General features: G+C 44.1%; 1 protein-coding gene across 1 annotated transcript in view; it reads left to right on the top strand.

The window, feature by feature from the left end:
* LOC113027960 (glutamate receptor ionotropic, delta-1-like) overlaps positions 1 to 27,003 on the top strand; it is a 377,744-nt gene extending 350,741 nt beyond the window's left edge. The window contains exon 4 of the mRNA XM_026177827.1: positions 26,040 to 27,003. Coding sequence (XP_026033612.1) covers positions 26,040 to 26,101 — 62 coding nt within the window. The 3' untranslated portion in view covers positions 26,102 to 27,003. The remainder of the gene's footprint in view (positions 1 to 26,039) is intronic.
* The last annotated feature ends 538 nt before the right edge of the window (positions 27,004 to 27,541 follow it).

Raw genomic sequence — 27,541 nt, 5'->3', positions numbered from 1 at the left:
GGCCTCCTGTGTAGGAAAAGATGGAAATCTGGGGTTGGCAGTTGTTTCCCTCTGAAGTAAATTCATGAGATTTATTGTCCTTGATGACACGTACTCTACTGTGCTTTAATATCAAAGTGCCGTCCATGTTTTTATCCACACAAAGGTGGAGGAGCTTGGCTGGCTGAACTGGGGGCCATAGAAAGATAAATATGGATTAATCACTCACATTATCATCTAGTCGATATTTTTGATCAATAAATAATCTTTTCATCTATAAAATGTCAGTCGTTCATTTTCTTCTGCTCTTCAAAGCTTCAGTTTTACTGCAAATAACAGCCTTTAAAAACGTTCCAGGCTCCACACACAACAAGTTATTCGTCTCATTACGGTTCCCCCGGCTGGCTCTATCCTTACCCTCGTATTGAACCTGTGCAGCGATGTGTGCTGCTTATTCTGTAAGTTGGTGTACCTGCAGAGCGCTCAGCAGCAGCCTGCGTGGTGTTGACAGTAGCCGGCGGCGAAGAACAGCGACAAGGGGAAAGATGTTTCCTCCTGACGCGTCGACCCGCCGCTCGATTCAGTCTGAAGGTTGTTGTAAAGCAGCTCATCTTCAGTGGGAATGTAAAATCCATCAGAGCGCTACGCTAGCAAACACGAGGAGCAGATCCTCAAAATGAAATAATGCAACAAACTCAGGTGCACTACGTTTTTATTTAGCTTTTTATGAGCTGAGATTAGCTAACACGTTAGAACTTTTACAATAGAAGCATTTTATTCCAAATATATAAATCACACACTTGACTCACATAGTGACCTGTGTGACGCATTTTTAATGAGATCCAGCAATAATCTGACACTACTCATGCAACGGCACAAATAGCAAAACACACAGTAGCTGCCCTGTGTTATCCTCAGGGTTACACACATTAGCAGGTGTGGCCCACTTCAAGTCCATGCACACACCGAGCATTAGTGTCACACTGCAGCTTTGGTCCCACCTTGAAGTAACGAATGCATGAATTGGTTTTTCAGCTTCAGTCTGAGAGACGATGCTCCGAGCTGAGGAAAGATGACAGCCTGGTGAATTGGTGGGAGGAACCTTGGTGGCTCCGAGGTTCCTCCCAACAGGCCACAGCGGTGCCGTAAAGAAACCGATCGAACAGGCTTTGATTGTGATCGACTAACTGATGGTTAGTTTGAATTCAAGTTGTGTCGTGTGGATAGTTCTGCAGTTTGAAAGTACTTCCTAATAATACTGCGTATGTTAAGGCGAGATACACCGAAACGCACTGGTCCCAGCCAGAGGAGGGTAGTAACTAATTACATTTACTCAGTTACATTTACTTATATATATGTGTGTGTGTGTATATATTAGTGCATTAACGTGGTAGCACGGTCAGCTCGTTAACGTGTTGACGCCGTGCAGCCCCACGCACGGGGCGAGCCGCGCTAACTCGTTAAAGGTGCACCAAACTTTATATTTTTGTCTCTCTGATTATCTCAAATTTAAATATTAAACGTTATGATCAGTTACTCTTTACTCAAGTAGCCTTTTTTACTAAATGCTTTTTTACTCGAGTGATTTTCTGGACTTTTCGCGTGAGTAAAACTATGCTGAGGTAGTGCTGTTATTACCTGAGTACACCTCTGGCTCCAGCACAGAGAACTCATCGTTTAACATGGACTCACTGATGAACGCGACCTTTACCTGCGTGCTGCCGTCACTTCACACTGACATTCTCCATGTCTGCAGAAACACTGAGACGTTTGGTTTTAAATGCAGCAGCAGGACAAAGTTAGATCATTGTTAGTAACGTCACGAAACACTCTTCACCAAAACAACAATATTTAAAGCAGAAGGAAGGGAAACATGATGCATCTCTGCTGTACAGATGAAAGCCTGGTGTCACTGTAGCATTAAAGAAACCACTTTGTGCTGAGTCTCAAAGAAAAGCTGGAGTCTGAAACAAGTTTGGAAATGTTTGTTTTTGCAGAAATGATTGTCTCTTCCCTCCTGCCTTTTCCACTTAATGTATTGCTGTTGGCTCTCAGAGGAGAAGGCAGCACAATTTTAGCTCCCATCAGGCCTACACGAGACAACCAGAGGGAGGAGAGACACAGGGAGATGATCATCCTGCTGTGGAGAGTAGGAGTGTGTCGCATTGGTAATGGGACCACCTGCTATTCCTCCATCTCCTCCTGTTAGTGTGTGTGTGTGTGTTCTTGTCATCTGTATTCTGGTACAGTACAGAGTGTAATACAGCACAGCTACAGGGTGGCCTCAGAGCGGCCACTCAGGAACCCTGACATCACTTTTACTCTAATGAGCAGCTCTTGATTTTATTTTCACAGCAAGTCCAACAGACGTCCTTCATCAGCCACACGTGACTGTGGGTGTATTCACTTTGAGAATGGACCAATCAGAGTCTGCTTTTACCATTCACCTGTAAAAGGCTGATCTTGGCCTCAAGGTCAGAGGTCAGGCTTTCTACCATAGTCGTATCTACTGGAAGGCTGAGGGGTAGCAGTGACAGTACCCGCCAGGCTGTTTAAGCTAAACTGGGTAACTGTAGTTTTCTCTGCATCTACATCACTGGGGCTGGCTGTAGGTCACGAGGTGGAGCAGGTCTCGAGCTGGCTGCTCCACTCTGTGTGCCGTGCAGCATCCTCTAAGTGTGAGTGCTGGATGATTATAGGCATGAGGTATAAAGTAGAAAAGTGCAGAAGCTAAAGGAGATGATTTATAGTGTACGTGGTGAAATGTCTGGTTCACGTTCTCTCAGCCAGACACAAGTTTCAGAAAAGTAGATGAATTTTATTTGTTAGCAGCAGGAACAGTGAACAGACGTTAGTGGCCCAGTTTCATTAAAGGTGCTTGCATTTGTTTGCATTTGTTCAATTCTAGCACTTTATTTGTCATCCATGTCTTTATGGAGCCTGCTTTGTGCGTTGGTGTGCAGTCATGTGCGAACAGGAAGTGTCCGTTCCCAAACTGTTCCCACAAAGTCGGGAGGATGAAATTGTCTGAATTGTCTTTGTGTGCTGAAGCATGAAGGCTTCCTTTGACTGGAACTCAGGGGCCGAGCCCAGCTCCTGAAAGCAACCCCCCCCCTCACGCCTAACCTTACACTTGGCACACTGCAGTCAGAAGTCCTGTTGTCCCCGACAGAGAGGCGTGATATGTCACCCCGGAGCGTCTCCACCGCTCTGAAGTCCAGCGGCGGCGTTCTTTACATCAACAAGCGCGGCGCTTTGCATTGCACTTGTTGATGTAAAGCTAGGAGGGAGCTGGTCGCCATGGAAACCCATTCCATAAAGCGCTGTCCCTGTGCAAATCCGAAGCCCACACAAAGTCCCAGTCACGGTACCACGCCGAGTTCACTGAGCTCCTGAGAGCGACTCGTTCTTTCATCAAGGTTTGCAGGATTTGATTTATTACACCTGTGGTCATGGAAGTGATTGGGACACCTGGATTCAGTGATTTGGATGGCTGAGTGAATACCTGTGGCAACATATACATGATTTAAGGTACAAGAACATCTGAAATGCTGCAGCTTCACTGGGCTCCAGCATCCATCAGTATCAGCCGCTACAGCCACTAAATAAATGCAGCACACATTATCATTGAATCTGTTTATGATTCGTTTAACCTTAAAACTCTTTGCAGGTAGAGAGCTGTTCCTACTGTTGCAGGTTTATGTGATCTACAGATCATTTGCATGCAGCCCCTGCTCTCCCAGTAGTTTCAGATTGTTTGAGTAAGAGCAAGGCTAGCTATCTACCCATAATTGCTGCCCCACTCTTTGGGGAGCTAAGCTAACTATTGCTTTGTTTGCTGCCATACAGACACAGTAGTATTGATCTTCTCCTTCCGCTCCCCACCCACAAAGTCTCAAACTGTCACTTCAAAGGAAGCACAATGATCATCCCCTCCTAAGTGCCTTTGTTTGCCTGAGTGTCACCACCTATTTTGTGTTGCTGGGTGCATTTTTCAGGTATTTTCAGTATTTGTGAACATGCATGTACATGTAGGACAGCTGGACTCGTGGTCGTACTGACAACAGCAGAATCACACAGCAGACAGCAAATGGAAGATTTTTGCTTCAGTTCACTTGTGCAAAGTGGAGTGAACATGAAGTTAAAAGCTAAACTGAATATAGAAAAAACAATCAATTGAAGACAAATCACTCTGGCCACTGTTCATTAATTCTCCTGCAGAAATCGTTGTGGAACAAGCCGAGAGCTCTTTGTCTCCTGGGTGAGGAAGATGGAGCTCAGTGGTTTGGTTTCTCTCAGGAGGCCTCGCTGCTGCTGCTGCTGCTGCTGCAGTCTTTGCCTCAGTCCTTCATTACAGACCCTCAACTCTTCCCTCAGTGATGTCTGCGGTGTGATGACACTGTAACAGGGCTGAATAGATGAACATGGTTTCCAAGTCCCAGCTGTTATTAGCTTTTAATGCCTCTGATACACAGAATAGGTGTGGACTGAAATACTCGAGTCAGTATTGACTGAGGACTGTTCTGCTGTTGTCTGAAGAACTGCAGACAAATGTAATTAATCCAGTTTTTCCAAGTTCACTACCAAAAAAGGAGCTTTAAGGTCGGACCGAACCACCTGGCTCGAATTTTATTTCTTGTTAATTCATTAATAAACTCACTGAAGGGCAACATGTTGCCTGTGAATAACTTCAGCTTCAAAGAAAGAAGGTTTCAAGGTTTCACTGCATATTAGATCATTGGCATTAGCAGCATCCAGTCGCACCAGTATTACTAAGACTGCTGCTGCTTCTGTTTAGTGCAGGCAGGGAGAGACGGATACGTCTTATGTTATTTATTAATTATCTGAATTAATACAGAATCAGTCAAAGTGACTCTGACGGTCCATTTTTTACATTTAAATAAATGATCTCATTTTAAAACCGTGTACTAATAAAGTGTGTTTTTACTGTTTTTTTAAACGTTTCATGTTCCTTTACCTGAGCATCTGTTAGCGTTAGCCACGAGCCTGTTCAAAACTCCATAGATGAAAACAGAGTGCACTCTCACCTGCACTGGATGTACCCGCAGTTCAGATTCTCATGAGCAGCAGAGGATTAGGGTTGCAGTTTACAGTTGAACAGTGGAGGCCGGCGAGTAACAGCGGTGATATCGGCTGCTGGGAACCGTCTGGAGTGTGGAATAAACTGGAAAAGTCACTTTGTCCACGTATCTGCATTTCTCAGGTACTCTGCAGTGTTCGCAGTACTCGTGAGTGGTGAGGAATCGGTTTGAGTCGGGAGGCGGTCACATTCAGGGAGAGCCCTGCTGTCATATCAGGCCACAGGCTTTAAAAACAGTCCTGCTCTGAGGTTCTGTTCAGCCACACTGACCCACAGAGTCAGATTAAGGATGAGGACCTGCAGAGTGTGAAGGGGATGCTGAGCAGCGTCTCCGAGCTGCTGCAGAATGACACATTCACTGATTTCTCTGGGGGCGACTTCTTCCTCTCCTGATATGAGATTTAGAGGCTTTTTTAGAGGAGCAGCTTTGACATTATACAAATATCGGTGCGTAATGATTGGTTGTGGCTAAATTTGGAGCGGTGAGATTAGTTTTATCTTCTCTGCCATGGCTGGAAACTGGAAGCAGGCCAAACTGAGGAGAAATGTGTCACTTCCTGTCCTCCACTCATTACTCTTTTTTTGTCTCTCTGTGTGTTTGTGTTTGCCGTTGTGCTGATTTGTGTTTGTGTTGTCAATTTCCTCCACTTATTGTTTCTCCCAGCTCGTTTCCAAGCTGATGAGCCCACGGGGTTTTCATAATGCTGAATTTCTTTCTATACAGTTTTACCAGAAATCTTAATTCTAGCTACGATCTGAGTGTTTTCAAAGATGCCGTGCAATCCAGATGGATTTGGAAGTCACCATCGCCGCACAGAAATGCATCACAGAGGCGGTACATGAGGAAAGACCCAGGTGTCCCGATGTCTCGTCGTGTCATCCTGCTCCTCCTGAGGAGTCCAAGTCATTTCCAGGCCTAAAGGGATAATGCAGCCAGCATAATCTTGTTTGTGGTCTATTCCCATTTGGGTCTGCCTAGAATATCTCCCTAATGAGGTGTCCAGGTGGCATCCTGGTTAGACGCCAGAAGCACTTCAGCTACTTCCTTTCAAGATGAAAGAGCAGCAGTTCCCTACAAATGTATGAGCCTCTCATTCTCTCCCTCAGTGTCCACAGACCCTGAAGAGAACCTGTTAGGCCAGAGCTTTGGTCCACAGGGTGAGGGCAAATAATAATTCAGCTGGAACTTAAAAGTCTTACTTTTTTCATCTTAGCTCCCCGATCAGCAAGCTAGAGAGTTTAAGTGTACACATGACTGCAGGCCCGATCCGGACGCCTGCACTCGCTCTCTGCTCTGAGACGCTTTAACTCTTTCTGGCTGGCACTCTTCCTGCGAGGTGCTCACCGCTTTTCCTGCTTCAGATTTAAAATCGCTGATCCTGTGCCGACTTTCTTCACGCTCAGCCGAAGAACTCTGTAGGTCATATTTCTGAATCTCTGCTGCATGCTGAAGGCATTAATGTAATGCAAATCGAGAGATCTGCAGCTTCCCGTGTTGATTTACAGCGAGCATAAAACTTTCTTCTCTTGAGTTTAAATATTTTTCTGAGTGAGGAGATGAGAGAGGAAGGTCTGAAGTAAAGAGGATGAAAAAGATCTGTCTTAATTTATGAAGGTCGGGGTGATCCTCTGTAATAAAGTTTTGGAAGCTGGCAAAAAGTTTTTATTCCGACTCTTTCTGGAAAACGAACCAACATTTAAGAGTGTAATGACTGAGAAGTGTTTTCTTCTGGCTACGCACTCCAGTAAACCTCTGTGCTCCACTTGTAAAGATCTAAAAAGAATAATTACGATAACATATATTTATATTTCCCATCTTGACCGTAGGTTCCGAGTCTAGCGTTCAGCGTCCCAGTGTCCATATTCGTGGATAGCTTCAAGTCCTGTTTTCCTTCTGCATCCAGTGTCGACTTTGAATAAAGAACATTTACAGAGAACGAGAGACGAGATAACCCGGCACCGTAAACGGAGCAAAACTCGACTCCTGCTTTTGTTCTTCTGTTCGCCGAGCCGCATCGAGTGTTTTCGTATCGGCGCTTCTTCATGTTCCGCTCTGCTTCCTGATGAAGTTTCTCCTCAGAAAAACTTTCCTTTTTCGTGCCTGCAGGACTTCAAGGTTCGTTTGCTTCTGTAAAGCATAGATAGGAAAAATATAAATAAGTAAAAAATAAGACGATGTATACAGTGTCCATCATAACAGGACTGAAGGAAACGGATTCGGATCCAAAGTTTGTGGTTCAGTCGGACACATTGTGATTTTTCTTTTTTTCTGGAACAGCTGCCTTCGAGAGATTGTTGTTGTGTCGTACTATGTGAACAGGGAGCAGCGAGTGTAGCGGGAGAGTTATTCAGAGCTTACACAGCATTACCCGGCTTATGTTTTTAGCTCAGAAAATGCAGTATGATTGTGAAACAGATAGGCACGCCGCTCATTCTCTCATACAATCCGGTCTTCCCTGCTGGGAAGCAAAAGATAGCAGCTACGCCAAACCCTGCTGTGGCAGAATCAGTGGTTTAGAAGAAATCTTTCAGCACAGAAGGTCTTGCTAACTCGATATGATACCATCTCATCATTGAAAAGCAGCTGCTAACGAGGGCGAACCATCCAACCATGTTTGGGAAGTTTGTAGGTTTTCTATTCAGTAACAGATTCACCCCTGAAAATGTAAAATCTCCACAATTATCAGCAAGAACATGAACATCTGGAACGGCCATCCGATCGACTCGATGGTTGCGTGAAAAAGAAACCTGATCACTGACCCCGTGAGAGTCAAACTCAAAGCTAATATGAAATGAGTTTGATTATTCCCATCAAAGTTTCCTAATTCTCTTCTGCATCTTTTATTGTTTGAATTTATTCTTCATCATTTCACCCAAGTCTCACAGCTGTTGTACACGACGCCTTTGAGTGGAGTGCATCATTACCGTCGGTTCATATGTATCTGACTGCTTCCCACGCCCTTTCAAGGTAATATGTCTTAATATCATTTAATAAATGCGTTCAGCAGATATCTGGAGACCACATTAGAATGAAATTGCTCCAATTTAACATGGTTAGACTGTCTCCCCTGCTTATCATCTGCATTCTAGAGATGCATTGATCATTATTAGTTTAGATAAATGGTGTGTTCTGAGATCAAGAGGAACATCTTTACCGTGATGTACGCTCTACAGTGTGGAAGCTGTATGAATGAACTCGGATACTCATTAAAGTTTCAAATGGTTCCTCCACGGAGGCTGAAACCTGGTCTGAAAAATAAATAAACTGGAGTCATGAAGGGGAAGTGCTGCAATCCTCTCTGTCAGCAACTCCACTTTTACCCACTGAAACAAATTACAGGTAGATTGGTTTGGTTCATTAGTGGATGCAACACCCAGTGCATCATGGGAATCCCACAGCAGCCTACACCTACTGCAGCATAACTAAGGGAGGATTCAGGGTCACCTGGTCCAGCCCTAACTATATGCTTTAGCAAAAAGGAAAGTTTGAAGCCTAATCTTAAAGTAGAGATAGTGTCTGTCTCCTGAATCCAAACTGGAAGCTGGTTCCACAGAAGAGGGGCCTGAAAACTTCAAAAGAGTAAAATAAGATCACAGATTAATCTCCTCATTCCTTCATTACTCAGTATATTCAAAGTCATGTACAAGCAGCTGTTATTTCATACATGAGCGTGGAGTAGACACAGATTCTTGTAAAGCATTTTTCTTGTTTTAAATGGTTTCCCTGCAGTTTCATCATGTGCAGCTGTTTAAAACTGAGCCCCAGTTTATGCCTTCTTAATGCAGAGCTGCTATTGATCCAGGCTGTTTAAGGAAAGATGAGTGACCTTATTCGGCTTTCTGTAACTTGACTTTCATCTTATAATTCATGAAATGCAGTCTGTGCTTTCCTTTGGAAGTCAGTGAACAGGACTGTAAACAGGCGGGTGTGTAGGTATCTCAAAAAAACATCACCACATTATAGCAACTGTAATATCAAAGATTATTGCTAATGCTAGCAATTCAAAGTGGCCACAGGTTGCTTTAATTCATAGTTTTTTTCTAAAATGTCCACAAGTGACAGCAGATCAGCCACCCGCAGGAAACTCTGAGGAACACGGGCCCAAACTCACAACAAAAACGAAGTCCTAGACTTTCTAATTTAAGTGCGCGCTGTGTGAATATCAGCAGGTTGCCTCATAATGGGTCTGTTCACAAAACTCATTAATCAGGGAGAAAGAGCTCAGCGTTTGAGCATTGTGTCTGAAACTAGCATCGAACACTTAATTAAACATGACAGGGAGGCAAGAAAATGACTTATTAAATGTAATTGGTTGATTTTTGAAAATATTTCATGCTTTTGACCTTAAGCTGAAGGTTATGGTTTACAGCCCATCTGCTATCAACTCACAAACAAGCATCACTTAAAGTTCACGTCGTTAATTAATGATTATTTGCGTTTCTTAAGAGGCGAGCTGTCGGGTGCGGGCGGGGTTTCACAGCAGCAAGCGTGACCAGCTGAGGCGATGCTTTGCATGTCGATGAGGCCGCTGCGACGGCCCGAGGAGCAGGCTGAAGGGTGTTTGGGTGTCGACGTAAACATGTCAAAGACCGCTTTGAGCTGCTGCACTTCTCCTTTTATTTAAATGACTTCCTGCATTCGTGGAGGTCATTCCTAAATCCTGGCTCCCAACACAGCCAGAGACCAAGGACTTTAGCCTCATTTAGTCTTGGATTATCTGATGTAGATTTATACAGCGAAGCACAATCCCACCTGCTGCCCTGCAACATATCTTTCAGCATTCTTCGGGCTTTATATTTTTCTGCGCCGCAACTCAAATTTGTTTCCCTGGAGAAGCAAAGCAGTACTGACAGATGAAGGCTAAAGCCTTGTAGCTGCTGCAGCAGCAGAGTGAGGCTGCACTTTTCAGCCACAAGGCCAGCTGATGCCCAGGTCTCCGGTGCACATTTTCACTGTCCTTCACCACGTGCAATGCAAAGCTCTGTTTTCCATTTGGACATGCTGAGGCGTGTCCTAACTTGGCTGCAAACCAAACCATCAAACGCGTTGACTGCAAAGTAATTTCATTCCAATTAGATTCAGAGAATTCTGCTCTTTGGGTTGTTGAGACGTGAGGAGCCTCGTGTGTCAGCGCAGAGATACGATGCGAGCGCTCCACAGGTTCTAAAAACGCTGTGAAACTGGCGTTTGATTGAGCTGCTCACACAGACTTTGGTGTCCAATTACCATTCAGAAGATTAAAATTCTGCTTGGCTTTATATTCATGGTGAAAAAACATCCGTAAATCCACTTAGAAATCGTAGAAAACAAAGACTCTTCATGACTTGGCTGAGATTTATTGCTCTCGTGATTTTCCTTCAGTTGCACAGCAGTTCAATGACAGTCGTCTGCACATCCGCCGGTACTTTGAAAACAGACTTTTAATGAGGAGTGGCATTCTGCCATATCTGCCACGCTCTACTTTTATTACATTATTTTCAAACTAGCATTTCATCTTTCTGAAGGGTGTTCAAGCAAAAGGTGGCAATTAACTGCTCTCTGTCAATTGGTCAGATCATAAATCTGCTATGGCACGGCTCAAGAGTCAGCGTCTTGTCTTTCAGAGGAGCCGGGATAAAAGGAAGGAGAAACCAGGCAAGGTGGGGGAGGCAGCAAGATAAATAGAGGAAAAAAGAGGAGGAGGATCTTTGTCACGGTCTTGTCCAACAGACTGAGGCGCTAAGTGGTTGACTGGCAGGGTGCCTGAAACTCAGACAACAACACTCCCACACCAGCTCAGGCAGAGATTTTCTTCTTGCTGCTGTTGGATTTTAGCTACTTTTTGTGATCTAATGTTCTTACTTTTCTTAGAATGTCCTTAGAAACGTCCTCATCCTGCCCACAAAGCAAGTGCATTCATCAAACAGTTTTGTCTTCGTGCAGCGTGGACTGTGACCTTAACACTGACCCATTTAACTGCTCGTTAATGCAAAGGTCCAATCAGCCAATCACATGGCAGCAAGTCAGTGCAGTTGTAGAGGCGATTAAGTGATTTAAGGGACTTTGACTGGAACCACTTGTTATAACCAAAGTATGCAGAAGAGCATCTCTGAATGCAAACATAGCTAACCTTGAAGCTGATGCTAGAGCAGCAGAAGACCACAGAGCCATTTCTGTCTGCTAACAACAGGAAACTGTTAGCACACCGCAGAACTCCAGTTTCCTTATTTATTCCATCTAGTAGTGTATGACTTCATCAGACAGTGAAACGCAGGGTGACATCACCTTAAATCACCTGTGATAGGTCACCTGAACGTGAACAATGACAATAACTCCCAGTATAATATCAATATCAGCTAAAACGGCTCACCACAACTGGATGGATGAAAACTGGGAAAATGTTGCCCAGTCTGAAGCTTTTCCTGCAACACTCAGACGGTAAATTCAAAATTTGGCGTAAATAATTTGGAAGCGTGGATCCATCTGGCTCCGCAGCTCAGGCTGGTGTAATGATGCAGGTAGTTTTTTGGCATATTTTGGGTCCCTGAGTATCAGCTGAGCATCATTTAAAGACCACATCCTGTCTGTCAGTACTGTTGCTCACCATCTCCTGATGGCTGCTTCCTGAAGGACAACATACGGCGTCACAAAGATCAGATCACCTCAAACTGGCTCCTTAAATATGACTTCTGTGCTCAGATGGCATCATGAACGCAGCCAACAAATCTGCAGCCACCCTGTGATCAACATCTGTGAGGAATTTTGAATCTGTGCCATGAGGAATGAAAGCAGCTCCAACCTGATACTGGCACCATGTTTCTAACGATGTGGACGGTAAACGTGGGCTGTTCTTGAATGTGGTCATCAGTATATGCTTTACAGGTGATGGATGAATAGATGGGTTTGTTACATGATGAACACAGTACGAACATCGCGTGGGCTTTGACGGGTGCGTCGACCTGCTCTTCTCCTTCGCTTGGCTTAAAGTGCGACCAGCTCTGCTCGGTGACATCTTGGCTGCAGTGCATGATGGGATTTGCTGCCGATGACGCTGCGCTCAGCTGCTGAGGCCCGGCTCGCACACAGAGGCTGGGTGAAAGCAGCTAATAAAAATGTTTATTAAACAATTCTCAGTGGCATCGGCCGCAATTCATCTCCCTCTGCCCCCACCTGCCAAAACACACAGACGTACCTCGACTGTACTGCTGCAGCAGCAGTGTGTTCACACACTCACACACACACAGCCATGGTGAGTCATCTCTGCTGCATTTAAAGCAGATTTATACAGTGTTGTGGTGAAGCTGCTAGAAAGTCAGACTCTGCTTACACCCGCAGTAAATAAATAGATCCAAGATCACTCCTACACACACACAGAGACAGAACAGCACGCAAGATCCCATTCTCAAATACCAGCGAGTCAGCTGAGCAGACGGTCTGTTGCTTTGTTGGTCAGCTGTTTGGTTAATGAGCTGTTTGGTCAGTCGGTCGCCCCGGCTGCAGGTTTCTTGGCCGAGGTGAGAGGGTTTCATTTCTCAAGATGAAATGCATAAAAAGAGCTTCACCTCGTCCTCTCGCTTTAACAGATGGTATCAGCGTGGATGCCCGTGGATGACTGACATGTAGACTAATGCACGCCCAGAGGTGTACGTGCATAAAAACCTGCTAGTTCTTATATGAGTGCTGTGAGAGCTCAGTCGGGACAGAATGAAGCTTTCTGTGTATTATTTTCACTTTTCCTTAATCCTGACCAGTGTTGGTCAAGTTAGTTGAAAAAAGTAATCAGCAACTAATTACTGATTACTTCCCCCAAAAAAGTAATCCCGTTACTTTACTGATTACTTATTTTCAAAAGTAATTAATTACTTAGTTACTTAGTTACTTTTTAAAAACACGATTTACAACCTGAGTAGGTGATAAAGTAAACTCAAAGTAAGGTCAGTACTTCCACGCTTTAAACGCTGCACGCTCATACTCTCTCTGCACTCGATATATGATCCACTGTTGATCTGCACACAGCTGTTGTCACGAACGTCGCACTCGCTTACGTCACTGTCGTGAGACATTCTCGCAAAAAATCACGGTTTTAGTAACGCAGTAACTCAGCGTTCCTACGGGAAAGTAACGGTAATCTAATTACCGTTTTTGCAATAGTAATCCCTCATTTTACTCGTTACTTGAAAAAAGTAATCAGATTACAGTAAGGCGTTACTGCCCATCTCTGATCGTGACAGTGTGCAAATTAAAAGAAACTACAGTGAGAAAAATGTCTTTTCATTCGCAGTTTGTTTCAACAAACCAGGGGCCATCCCTCCTGCTTCCTGGTAAAGGGGTTTTCCCTCCCACTGTCACCAGTTGATTGTTGGGTTTTCTCTGTATGATTGTTGGGTCTTAACGCGCCACGAGGCGAGTGTTTTTGAGAGAAACCCTACCCTGCAACATGTGGCTAGCTTGGACAGAATGATATGTGATAACTGGACTGAACCACAGTCTCCACAGCCACACATGACACACAGTCCTGCATGTGTTTGCACATTGGATATTTCATGATTGAGGAGTTCTATTGAAGCTTGTGTTGCTTACAATCTTTCAAATCCAGGTTCTCTTACTGTCAGCTGTGATTTGTCGATATCTAATCTTTACACCGTGCAGGTTTTAGGATGTTTTATTGACCCGGCTGAAGAAAAAAAGTTGGATTTGTGCTGCAGCCGGCCTGAAGGGATGAACGCGATGACCTTGCTTAGGTTGGAGCACAGAAAGTTGGTGTTCGCCTGTCCTTTAATTCACAGAAAGATGCTTGAGCTGTCTGTCCCAAGCTGAAGGATAAAGAAGGTAAAGAAGGCGTTTCCGTTCACTGGGAAGCTGAAATTCCTGAACTTTCCTTTGTGTGCAAACTAGCACAAAGATGTGACTGCAAGCTGCCACCACACGGCTGAAAACCTTGGCAGAATAAGGCCTCGACGAATCGCAGATAACCAGGCGTGATCGGGCATTTGTCAGAACGACATGCTTTGACAAGTTCATCACATTCATGCAGGGTGGTTGGGAAGGTAATTAGCCGTGTAACGGTTGATAAATTATTTGATTGTCAGTGAGCCGTCTGCGCTGCTTATCAATTAGCTGCTCTGTGGGTTTTCTACCTGATAGAGAAAGCACCCAACGCATGAGGAACACTTTGGCGTCTGTAGTCATAACAGTCGTCCGTGGAACTTTCTATGAGTAAATCAGTTAAGCGCTCTTTCTTTCAGCATGTTCTTTGTCTGCCTGAGACGAAACTTAATTGAACAGCTGAAGCGATATTCTCCACCTTTCGACACGTCAGCGGTTGAGCCTCAAACGTCTCGCCCCGACGGCGCCCTCGGTGCATCATCAAACTTGTGACGTTTCTGACGTTGAATTGTTAAATGAGATAATTGGATCGGCTGTATAATAGTGTTTTCATCTTTTGGAACATTTTGAAGAAATTTCCATAAAGCTAATGTGCCGCTCTGTACTTAACAGAGCACCGGCGCTCACTTCTCAGCTGTCAAGACGCCAGGCTGAACTCGCTCATTTTAAGCACCGCAGGTCTTCAAAGAGAGCCGAGTACAGGAAAATAAGCATTTCTAAGGCCACCTGTCCGTTACATGTCATGGCTGGCCAGGTTAGGCTGTTAGTGAACTTTTAAAGCTGTATCATGCACTCTGTATCAAATGTTTGTGATTTATTTGTGGTCGTTTTATCCCCGTGGTCATGTTTTTGCTTCTGATGTTGTGATATGGAAGGACAGAAATGATAAATCATCAAAGTTTATCTTGTTTATAGACAGAAAACAATCCTCACATATTATATGTTTGGATCAATATGAAGACATTTTGGACAAAATGTTCCTTTGTGAATAGTAAATGGAGATTAGGAGATCAGTGTGCTCCCGACTCGTCAACACATCGCAGGGATGATGAAACACTGCTGCCTTTGATGGTCTGCAGCAGAAATATTAGTCTGTGAAACTAATTATTCACATTTTATTAAAGTCCGAAGGCGGCTAGGTGTCCTGCAGGTCTTTGGTACAGGAAGTTAACGGCTGTGTCGAAGCGAAGCAGCAAACAACCTCTCGCTGTTAGCCCTGCTGGTGCCAACCACACTCAGCAAACAGACGGTGCCTTACATTTAAATTTTCTGTGTATTCTACATTCATTACTTCTCCCATAAAAGCAGCATTTGATGACCTCTCCTGTACACTTAACAGTAAATATGAGTAAAGATGTTGTTTGTGGACCATTAGAAAAGGTGTTGGCCTTTTCCAAGGGTAACCCCTGAGCTCACCCTCACCAACCTCTGATGCACATCCAGTCATTTTGTCCTGGAAGCAAAAAAAAGAAAAGACAATGAGGGTTACAGCTCCAAGGGAGGAAGGACTAAACCTAATCGGAGTTTGTTTCCTGAACCAAGTAAGAAACGAGGTGAAGCTGATTGCAAACAGAGCCATAGTGCATCAGCCCTGTTCTTCTGGTTCAGTCTTTTCATTCATCATATGCAGACTCTGTCAAACACCACCGCTGTGGTCGGTTCATGGCGGCGCACGTGCCAAAGGCCACTTTGTGCAAACACCAGAAACACCAGCAGTTTTGACAAACAGCCCAGAAACGAGGGCCGCTGATTAAAGCTCTTCGGCTTAAAAACGAAGTCACATATAGTTTGCAGTCAGTACTTACTAATGACTAATTTGTCTGAATGCAATGAGAACTCATAATTATATCAAGACTGCACATTCCCACTGCAGAGAGATAATGAATCAGCAGTCAAATTGATTTCATTTTTTCCCTGTCTGATGGAGGACTCAGTCAGCAGCAGTGAATCTCCCAGTGGCGACCTCTTAAATCTGTCTCCTCCTCTCTCTCTCCTCGACCTGCTGTCCCGTCCCGGGTGAGTGCCTCTGCGGGCTCGCTGATTGATGGGTGTAATGGCCTGTCTATGGACACACCATCCGCCAGTCTATCCCTGCTATTCTGACCTGGTTAGAGAACAGCCTGCCTGCCTGCACATCAACCTGAGATTGGAGGGGAAGGAGAAATAACAGGCAGAAGGATGAGGGGGAAATACGGGGAAGGAGAATCGGGAGGAACAATGAAGTGGAAGGCAGCAGAAAGAGATGTAATAACATTAATATCACTGCGTTTTTAGCAGTAATTAAACAAAAATCAATAAATGAAATTAATTCATCAGTCCCAGCTGCTTTTCTCACTGACTCAGTCATGGAAGTGAATGTTTTATGCAGGCTGAGCTCTGCAGCACTCATGTTCAAGGCCGTTTGGTGCACTTCTCCACCTGTATCCCTGCAGCTTCTCCACCTGTATCCCTGCAGCTTCTCCACCTGTATCCCTGCAGCTTCTCCACCTGTATCCCTGCAGCTTCACCACCTGTATCCCTGCAGCTTCACCTGTATCCCTGCAGCTTCTCCACCTGTATCCCAGCAGCTTCACCACCTGTATCCCTGCAGCTTCACCTGTATCGCTGCAGCTTCACCTGTATCCCTGCAGCTTCACCACCTGTATCCCTGCAGCTTCTCCACCTGTATCCCTGCAGCTTCTCCACCTGTATCCCTGCAGCTTCACCTGTATCCCTGCAGCTTCACCTGTATCGCTGCAGCTTCACCACCTGTATCCCTGCAGCTTCTCCACCTGTATCCCTGCAGCTTCTCCACCTGTATCCCTGCAGCTTCTCCACCTGTATCCCTGCAGCTTCACCACCTGTATCCCTGCAGCTTCACCACCTGTATCCCTGCAGCTTCACCTGTATCCCTGCAGCTTCTCCACCTGTATCCCTGCAGCTTCACCTGTATCCCTGCAGCTTCTCCACCTGTATCCCTGCAGCTTCACCTGTATCGCTGCAGCTTCTCCACCTGTATCCCTGCAGCTTCTCCACCTGTATCCCTGCAGCTTCACCTGTATCCTTATGATCAGTACTTTCTCCACCTTTGTCTTGATGTTTGCATTTTTGCTGAAAATGCAAACATCAAGGGTCTGTCTTGGTCATGGTCACAGCAGATGGCCCCGCCCCTCCCTGAGCCTGGTTTCTTCCTGTTAAAAGGGAGTTTTTCCTTCCCACCGTCGCCAAAGTGCTGCTCATAGGGGGTCACATGATTGTTGGGTTTTCTCTGTGTGTATTATTGTAGGGTCTGCTGTACATAAATAAAAGTGAGTTGAATTGAATAACTGCCATTAAATAACTTGCAAGTAAAAGTAGACTTGAGTTTCTCTAAAGTGGATCAGAGATTTCTTGGCTGAACTTTCCTCCAGCTTGTTATTGAAAGATTTGAATTGTGGACTTTTTACCTTCTTCACTTTCCTGTATTTGGCATAAACACAGCAGTGAGCCTGCATGATGAGAGTTTCCGCGCTAACCTTGAATTTCGAATGCAGCCCTGCTGCTGTTACTGGTGTGTCTTGTTTTACTGTATCTCTGCCAGGCCTCAGTGATTTTCTGTAATATTAGAAGCTTTAACAAAAGTCTCCGCTGCCCATATCTTCTTAGACAGACGTGTTTGTTTGTGTTGCTGGCAGAGAGGCTTCACCGCTCTGCTCTCTGTCTTTGCCTGGCTTCTTTTTTTAATCCCTTACCATCTCATTTGGGTCTCCTCGTTTAGCTGGCAACAAACAGATCAATAAAGAGCCTCAGGTTTGCCTTTAAAAGATAAGGATGTTTTGAGCTGGACTGAAAATTGCTACGAGATTATTATTTTTTAAAAACAGCGTCCATCCTGTTTCTGTTTTTATTGATCATCTTTTTAGAGCAGCGCAGTTATGATGCAGATGGTCAGAAGAGAGCGAGAGAGATTACATATTACCAGCCCATCATCATCATCTTCTTCATTACTACAAGCTCCTCTTTACCCTCGAGGGTTTTGGAATCACGATGAGTCTGTTTCAGAGTTCGAGCTAATAAGCTGCTGTTTAAGATTTGCCTTTATTCCTCCCTAAATGACTCTGGAGAGCCTGGTCGAGGAGCAGCGCTGTGAATGTACCAAACTGTAGCTCCTTTAGAGCCTTTTAAAGGTCACTTCATCGTCTCTGTCTCGCAGCACACTGAGAGTTACAGAAGTCAGAAATGAGACGGATTATCTGCCCTGAAAAACCAAGAACTCTGATATTATTATTATTATTAAACTATTAGTACTTATGAGTATATTTATGGTCAGTTTAATCCAGATGAATGAACAAATCTAGGAGTTGGTTGATTCATCGATATCAGTGCTGTGGTCATTATAGTGACATTATTATAAATTTTATTGTTATTTAAATCTTTAGTATTCATTCAGCTGTACACTCTACACTGTCGCTCCCACTCTGCCAACAGTACACACGAACTGACAGGTCAACATCGCGTCGTAAGCGTGTATCGCGCCGCCATGCTGCTGTGATTGGCTCGCCCATATCATGTGATAAGTGACTGTTAGCTATTTTTAGAAGCAAGTGAAATGATTGCGACGGCACAGCTGGTTGAAGACTTCCGGGCGCACAAACACAGCTTGGGTGGCTCTCAGTTGAGGCGTTGCCAGGTCTTAAAGAGTTAAACAACAATCTCACGACAGTTACAGTGTTTTCCAGTGATGATGCACGCGTGTGACGTGTAGGGGAAAACAACCGTCGCCGTATGTGGAGGATAACATGTGACATTCCTGCAAAAATAATATCAAAGTCTAATCTTCCATCCACAGAGATTACAGTGATTTGCTGTGAATAACAATCCTGTCATCAAATATAAATGCAATCCAGGACCTGATTTCATCTGCAGCATATAAAGCATATAATTATAACATAATGAAGACCAGAGGATTTGTCAAATATAACTAAAACTCAGTTAAGAGGAGACTGAAGCTATAAAAAGGCTTATTGCAGCTCTGTTGGATGGACTCAGGTGTGCTTCATCTCAGAGTCTCACTCTTCATCCGGCTGCATAAATGACACGCTGCTTCCTGCACTGGCACTAAACCTTGGATTTGGGCATTAATCACGAGGAGCAGAACCATCAGATATGGGCGTAATTCTCAAGGAGACAGGGCTGTTTGACAACCGTCAGATCAATCCTGCAGTGTAATCCACTTCTCTGCAGTTGATGCTTCGTGGTCAGATTTTTCCCGAAAGCCGCTCGGTGCACCGCTTTGGGCTAAATCCTCGTGCACGCCCTGGTTTTTACATATCTCCAGATCTTCAGTGGGTCAAAACCAATCTGTCCCGCCTGCCACAGATCACTGTGAAAAACCGAACTGAGCCTTGAGACGATTCGCAGTTTCTGCCCAGCATTTATGGAGCAGATGACGAAAGGCTTCGAAATAGTCCTCAGTCTGTCTAATGCGCAGGTACTCTTTTATTCTAACCTCTAACCTCCAGGAACTGCTCTCCTCTGTCCTTCCTCCTCCTTTCCTTTCCTATGCTTTCTTTGTGTATCTTAACAGCTCTCACTGTGACGTTCATGCACAATGTAGCTCTCCACCACCACATCTCAAATTTCTGTCTCTCTGGCTGCTGATTGTTCCGCTCTAAAGGGCAACAGCCCACAGCATTTTGTAGTGTAGTGTGTGTGTGTGTGTGTGTGTGTGTGTGTGTGTGTGTGTGGAAATGGCAGCCACACTACTCCTTTTATCTGCTGACTGCAGTCGGGACTTTATCGACGATCTGTGACGTTGCAGAGAGAGCGAGCTCTGACAGAGAACAATAAGCTGCCTGAACTAAGAGCTTCCTTCATTCAGAAGAAGCAGCGTGGAGCATCGATGCTTCTCTGGGAAGTTTCTTCTGTTGTGATCTGTCAGTGTAGAAAAAAGCTTCCTGTGATTTTACCTTTAATAATGACTTATAATAATTACACACAATGGAACTGAACCTACAGTGCTTTATAGCTCTTATATATAAATATCCAACATCAACTCCCTGCGCAGTGCAGTGCAGGTCACAGTAAATACACGTAAAAAGATGCAGTGATTAAAATATGATTCCCAGTATGAATTACTAATCATGTAAGGCCTAAATAATAAAAATACCTGCAGCTCTGATCTTCTTTCAGCCAACTTTTGACTTTTTTAGTAAGAAATGTCACAGCTGCAATCTGTGCTAGATGCCAGCTGCCTTTATAAAGATAAACAACATAAAACATGGATGTAGCTTCTTGTTCAAAGAGAAAGGTAATGTCCAGATAAATGACATCAACATTACCTGGATCATCAAACATGCATGTGGAAGTGCCTAAAACTCTAGCTGTGGTTACAAAACACTTCCTGTCCTATGGGAGGCTTCTGCAGTGGCCCCAGGATTGATCCCTGTGGAACATCTTTCCTATTTGTCATCATTTTCCCCTCATACTCTGTCCCACCTTCTGAAGCTATAACTCAAACATCAACCCCACCCTTGAGTTTGAACAGGCTGTTAGTACAAGTAACCCCACAGGTTATATTATGCATCAGGTCAGATATGAAACACAAATGGACCTGAGAGGTTCATTCAGTCTTCCGGTTAGCTGAGGTTAAGCCTCAGTGCAGTTTAAACAGGTACTTTATAAAACACTTGAACCCCTGTGCAGTTGTTATGGAGACTGAAATTAGCTTCGGATCATTCGGTTTCATTTAATTAAATTTTCGAGCTCATTTAAACAGTTCTGCAAACATGCAAAGTTGGGAAACTTACAAGAAATGCTGAAAATGGCTCAAATTAAAGGAGCAGAAAACCTTTTGGTGTACTCGAGGTTTTCTTTGTCTCATCTGCTTCCACGCTGTGGCCACAGCACGTTTCTAAACCTGAGCGATCAAGTTCCATTTCACTTGATGATTTTAAAGGGCGAGCTGCTTTCAGTAATGATGCACGAGCGCTGTATGTTCCTGTTAGACATGAAACAAATAAGCTCGCTGCTGTTGCATTGCTTTATAATGAGAACATTTGATGTTTCATTGTGCGCCGGGGGAGCGTCTGCATTCAGTTTGATGTTCCTCCACTGAGCCCGTAAACATCTGTGATTTCAGCACTTTCTGGATCGATGATATCAGCTCGTTATGTGGACCGCCTGCCTTTATGGGATGTATTGTTTGTGTTGGCTACTTCACAATGCACACAATGTGCTTTACACAATGGACCTGACAGTGCATTTATTAAAGCATCCACCAAGCGAAGACTCTCTTAGTCCTACAACAATGCACAAACAGAACTCCTGATACAATGCAGCTGAATATATAACAGCACGGAGTAATGTGTTTGGCATTTCGTCCACGTGCCCATTATCAGGTTTCATTTTAGTCTCCTTATCAGGCCGAGCCTGAATAAACTCTAAAAAGCACCGTCACATTGTAAATAATGACTTTAATAACACAGAGAATCAACGTTTTTGTAATTGAAAACATTTTTATTCTGTTGCGACCTTTATTAGGAGTCCCTGATAAATGCACGCTCAGCAGCCTGTGGAAATAAAAACGTTTCAGTCAAAGAACAACAAAGTGGGAGCAGGTTGAGGCTGGCAGCGGCGTCTGTTCTCACTGCAGCTTGAAAAGGGCACCAAGCACCGACCGATTGCAACGGCGTGTTCCTCTCGGGTTGTGCCGTTAAGGCGGTACGCAGAGATACCTCAGATGACTTTTGACTTTTGTGGTTCAAATCACTTCAGCCGTTAACACAGAAAACCTGTGCTCAAGTTTTCCATAGAAGCATCAACAGTGGGACACCACTGACAGGTGAGGTGCATAACTCTCTTCTTTTTCATGGCACCTGTTAGTGGGTGGGATATATCACGGAGCAAGGGAACATTTTGTCTGCAACGTTGGTGTTAGAAGCAGGAAAACATGGGCAAGACTAAGGATTTGAGTTTGACCATTTGGGTCAGACCATCTGGTCTGCAGGGGTCAGTATCCGAGGAAGGAATTGTGGAGAACCAGTGACAAGATCACGTGCAGCCAAGACGCACTGATCCATGCGGGGAGCGAATGCTGGCCCGTGGGGTTGGTTCCAAGATACGAGCTGCTGTAGCTCAAACATGCTGGTTCTGATAGCAAGGCCATGTTTTCTTTTTCATCATGTGGCTGGTCGGGTGTGACACAGGTCATCACTGGTCAGCTGGTGGGTAACAGGCATCTCCGAAAACGTCAGAGCACTTATGCAAATATGTGATGTCCTGATGAATCGAGCAGATATTTGAAGTTTACACAGAAACATTCTCGCCTGAAAATATCTTATAAGTTTATTTTGTGACGCAGAAAGAGGAATATTTCAAACTCTGCCACTCTGCGTTCCTCCGCCACTGCCTCGATTGAGTTTTGGACAAAATGCATTCTGGGATATTGCATTTCGTCATTTTGAACTGATTGGAGACCAGAACAGCCAATCAGATTTTTTTTGCATCCAAGTCTGTGATTGGCTGGTTTTGTGGCACAAATATAACTGTGTAGAGAAAGAGTTGAGCGCGAGGGGCTGCTATTGTGTGTGTGTGTGTGTGTGTGTGTGTGTGTGTGTGTGTGTGTGTGTGTGTGTGTGGATAATAGCAAACACTGAAATACAGTTTTTGCACGCAGGAATGAATTTTGTTCACTCAAATTTAGCTTTTCTTCGCTCAAAATAAATTTCTCCACTTGCACCTGCAAATTTCTTTTACGTGTGCTCAGAATAGTGGCACAAGAATAACGCCACACAAAACAAACATGGTTCAGGAACGGCTGGGGAGCACAACACTGAGTTTGTGGTGTTGACATGGCCTTACAGGACTTAAAGCATCTGTTGCTAACATTAGTGCAGATACCCCAGCACATCTTCAGGGGTCTAATGGAGTCCGTGCCTCAGGGCTGGTTGTACTTTTTGTACCCGACTGTCACATCCTGACAGCAGTCTTTCTTGCATTTTCTCAGTGCATATGCAGAATAAACGAACCATCGAGCTGTGATTTCACAAAAGAAGCTGCGAGAGCGTGCAGCTCTCTCACTGAAAAGCTAAAACACAAAATCCATTTACGGGGTTAAAAATATGATTGGGCAGGTGGGCGACTCACCTGTCTACTTGGTGGAAAGCCTACGTGATCAGCTGACCTGCTCACTGCTGTGTCTCTGACGTTCAGCACTCACCTGTATAAGCACAGGTGAGAAAATAGAACAGATCGTTAACATGGGGAATCATCCTGCTGAACCTCAATCCCCAAAACATTTGAATGCAGCAGTAAACCAACCTGTCTGTAATAATGATGTTTATGTTTTCCCACATCCACACTCCACCTGCCCCGACAGAGGCCCCGCTGACCTAACCGTAAACACAGACTCCAAATGAGCCCATTACTGTGATGGTAATTGAAATTGTCTGCCTCTTCAGACCCTACATTATTAATCACTGGATGCATTTCGTCCTCATAACCATTTGTGTCGAATGTTGAACGAGAATGACTCAAAGGTCAAGCGTGAAAAATTACACCAGAAATTCAGCGCATCTGCTCAAATATGCAGCGTGTTTTGGTTTCTTTTCATTAGCGACTCATTAAAACTCATTATCATATATGCGCTGCAGCACAGACTCGAGGCCTCTGCTGCTGTAGATGCTGGCATTAATATCATTTCACATACATACAAAAGAAAATCTTTTTATTGCATCCTCAGTGTTGAAAATCTCCAACATGTGAATGAGAGAGGGAGAAAATAGTCAATGGAAAATGTCCACTAGCTTGTGCTTGATGTTCAAAGATCAAATCCATACCGTGCTTTATGTCCCTTCTGGGCTCCCGCAGACTCACGTCTATACTGAAAGCTACTGTTGACTGCCTACAAACAGTAAATCCATACGTACACAGTAGTCAAACTAAATCCTTCTAATCCTCCACATACTTAGTACTTGATCTGCTGCGTTGGCACTGATATGAGCACAGACACGGACGCCTTACTGAGGCAAACAAAGCACACATGCACTTGCAACGGGGTCACAGCAGGGACACAAAGCTCCATCGTGCACATGAAGCTCAGATTTATTATTGTTCAGCTCAACTTTCAAACACCAGCATAAAGTTATTCAATAACACGCATTTTATCACATATTTAGTATGGAGAGCTAGCGATTTTGCATGGTTGGATCTTAACAAGGTTCCAAGTAGCACTTCAGCGTGCAACAAGAAGAAACCGACAGAAAATGACAATGAATCCACATTTTTGCACAGATTTAGTATTTTAAAGGCATGTGCTCTTAAACTGTTGATCAGCTGTAAAACAGCCTCAGTTTAAATGTTGCTTTCAATTAATTTCATGCTCAAAAAAATGTTTTGTCTCACTCCCCGTTCTTCTTGTTGCATGATGAAGCTCTACTCTGAACCTTGTTAAGATCCAACTGTGCAAAATATGAGTTTTTTGCCATTTTTTTCAAGTTGTCTTAAAAAAAAACAGATTTTTTTCCTTGGAGAGAAATCTTTGAATGACACAAAACATCACAACAAAACGGTGGTGACACAATTCAGCTCGCTTTGTGTGGTCTGTAGTCGAGATGGCTTTTCAGAACTCAAAGAGAACCCCAGCAGTTAAATTATACAGGACTCAGAATTTGTAATGTTTTTTCTGACCATAGTAAATATCGGCATGTTTTTCAGCTGAGTCGGCGTCTTTCATCAAACCGAACTTTGCAAACATGCTGCAAACTCCGAAAGAATAAAACAAATAATATCAAAAGACTATGAATGCAAAAATCCTGCGTTTGTTGTCTAAAACGTTCCTCCAGACGCTGCAGGACCTTAGAGATGCTGTTGCATACAGACATGGTTGCTGCCGACTGCGGGCTAAACAGCTTCATTTCATCGTGGCTGCGACCCAAACGTCGCTTCACGTAGACTCACTGCAGGCTCAGCAGAGAGAGACATTTGTCCCAGTCCCACATTCAACTCTTACTGGAACAGGCTTTGTTCCAGGCACAGCAAAGCGCCTGGACCACCACAGCTGTGGCCCTCTCTGCACACACACACACACACACACACACACACACACACACATGCACACATGCACACTCGCTCTAACAGCAGGGACTGTTGTAATTCATATTAAAATGTATGCACAAATGCAGTGATGTACACAGCCTTACATTATTATTCTTTTATTCTTATATATACTTTTCACTCACGTTCCAGTGTGACTGAATGTTCTTCCACTGTATGTGCAGCTTGAACACACACACACACATTCTCACGCTGAGATTACAGTCCTGTGCATTTAAAAACTGATCCAAACTTTATGTGTTAAATTAAAATGAAAGGAAATTGTTTCTTTTCTTGGTGTTGTTTCTCCTTCTTCTTCTCCTGTTTTACTGAAATTTAAATACACTCCTCACATTATTAGGTTGACCTGTGTAGCTGAGCAGTCGTATGGAAACAACTTGATGCATGTAGACATGGTCAAGGAGACCTAATGAAGTTCAAACTGAGCGTCAGAAGAAAGGTGATTTACGTGAGTTTGAGTGTGGTGATCCCAGCACGTTAATATTTATACTGGGATTGCCCCACACGGTCATCTCTCAGGTCCACAGAGAAAGAGAAACTATCGAGGGAGGAGCGGTTCTCTGGGCAAATATGTCGTGTTGACACCAGAGGTCAGAGGAGAATGAGTTCATAGGAACGTAACAGGAACTCAAGTAACTTGTTGTTGCAACCAAGCTGTGCAGAAGAGCATCTCTGAACACACAACACATCAAATCCTGAAGCAGATGGGCTACAGCGGCAGGGGACCACACTGGGTGCACTGCTGTCAGCTCAGAACAGGAAACTGAGGCTGCAGTTTGCACAGGCTCACAAAAACTGGACAAAAGAAGATTGATTGTCAGGTCGGATGAGTCTCAATAGCTGCCACCTTTGAATGGTAGGGTCAGATTTAGTCATAAACTGTATTAAAGTGTGAATACATCCAACCATGTGGTGGTGTAATAGTGTGTTCCACCAGCACAGTACCAACTGAGCACCATTTAAAAGCCGCAGCCTACCTGAGTGTTGTTGCTGACCGTGTCCGTCCCTTTGTGTCCACAGTGTGCTATCTCCTGATGCCTGCATCCAATAATATAATACTCTGTGACACAAAACTCAAATGACCCCCACCGTCCCCTAATCTCAACCTGAACAGGAAACGTCTGCAGCAGCTGTGAGGAACATTTCCAGCACCTGGATGAATCTGTGCCATGAAAAATTAAAGCATTTCTGAAGGCTACAAAGTGGATTTGTGAGGTTTCTGTGTAATCTGAAGTGTGAAACAAGATAGAGGATATACAACAGTTGAGCCTTAAAAGGCTGATGGGTTTTTTTCAGCTAATATTCTGTTAAATAGCCCAGACTCCCTGAAGCAACTTGTGTTTAAACAGTGGATTTGGTGCTTGAAATACCGTCTTTGGCCTGTGGAGGAGCTGCTGAGCACTCAAACACTCACTAACTTCACCGGAGGGCGTCACATGATTTTAATGGTATTTAAAGCGTGACCAACATGGGGCTGGAAAACGGTCCCCGCTTTGCATCTCCCATCACACGGTCCACAGATGGATAGGAACACAAACACACACACACACACACACACACACAGCTGAGCCAATGGGAAGCAACAGAGCGCTCATGAAATACTAAATATTGGGAAAGTTTCAGTCCTCATTTGAGCTTTTCTTTGTGCTCGAGAGGCCGACGATCAAAATTACTTTCCACTCAGAGGAATATTCTTATCCTGTTTTGTCAGGCTGTATCATCTGATGCTTATTTAAGCTCATTATCAGCTGTTACAAGTCCCCCCAGTTTATTTCCACAGAGATGAAGATGAAGACAAAGTGATAAGATGATAAAGACCCCAAATGAGATACAAACGCCTAATTTGTGCAGATGAGATTAAAGAAATTGATGTCATGTTCTTTCATTATCTCAAACACGGCAAATTAAAGTGAAATGCTGATTAATTCCGTGTCAGAAATTCAACCTTGGAAATAAGTTCATGCCCAACGACTCGATTTAGAAAACGTACCGTCTTCCAACCTGGGAGCCACTTTTGCCTCGAACGGTTCCACCGTTATTTTGAGAACTTTGATACTTTTGAGTTGTTCAGCTGACAGCTTTGATGAAGAGGTAAATAAAAAGAACAGGTAAACTGAGTCGGTGATCGGTGAAAACGACCAGCTCCACAGCCGTAATTTCTCTTTGAAGACTTCATTCTCACGCGACCTATTTCATCAGCTCGATGATATTTACAACAATACACACTTTCCATTTTTGTCACTAAGATTAATGCCAGCAGGGAAACGTGGTAAACTGTTTTGCATGAATAATGTAGTTGGTAGATTTCATTTAGATGGCTTCGCCCTCGCTCTGCTCGTGGTTGGAGTGATAAATAGTATCCAGCTGTAGTGACAGCCAAGCTGACAGCTGCTATCAACATACATCATAATGAAGGCCGACCAAGTCTTCATTGAAAAAAATAAAAGCTTAATATGTGGAATGTGCCTGATGTTTTTCATTCCTGCCATCACTGCACTGTCGCCCTCGTGCCTTAGGCCTCG

This window comes from Astatotilapia calliptera, chromosome 8 (genome assembly GCF_900246225.1).
Source record: "Astatotilapia calliptera chromosome 8, fAstCal1.2, whole genome shotgun sequence".
NCBI lineage: Eukaryota > Metazoa > Chordata > Actinopteri > Cichliformes > Cichlidae > Astatotilapia > Astatotilapia calliptera.
Note: the sequence above shows the minus strand (reverse complement) of the source record. Positions and strands in the feature narration are given on the sequence as shown.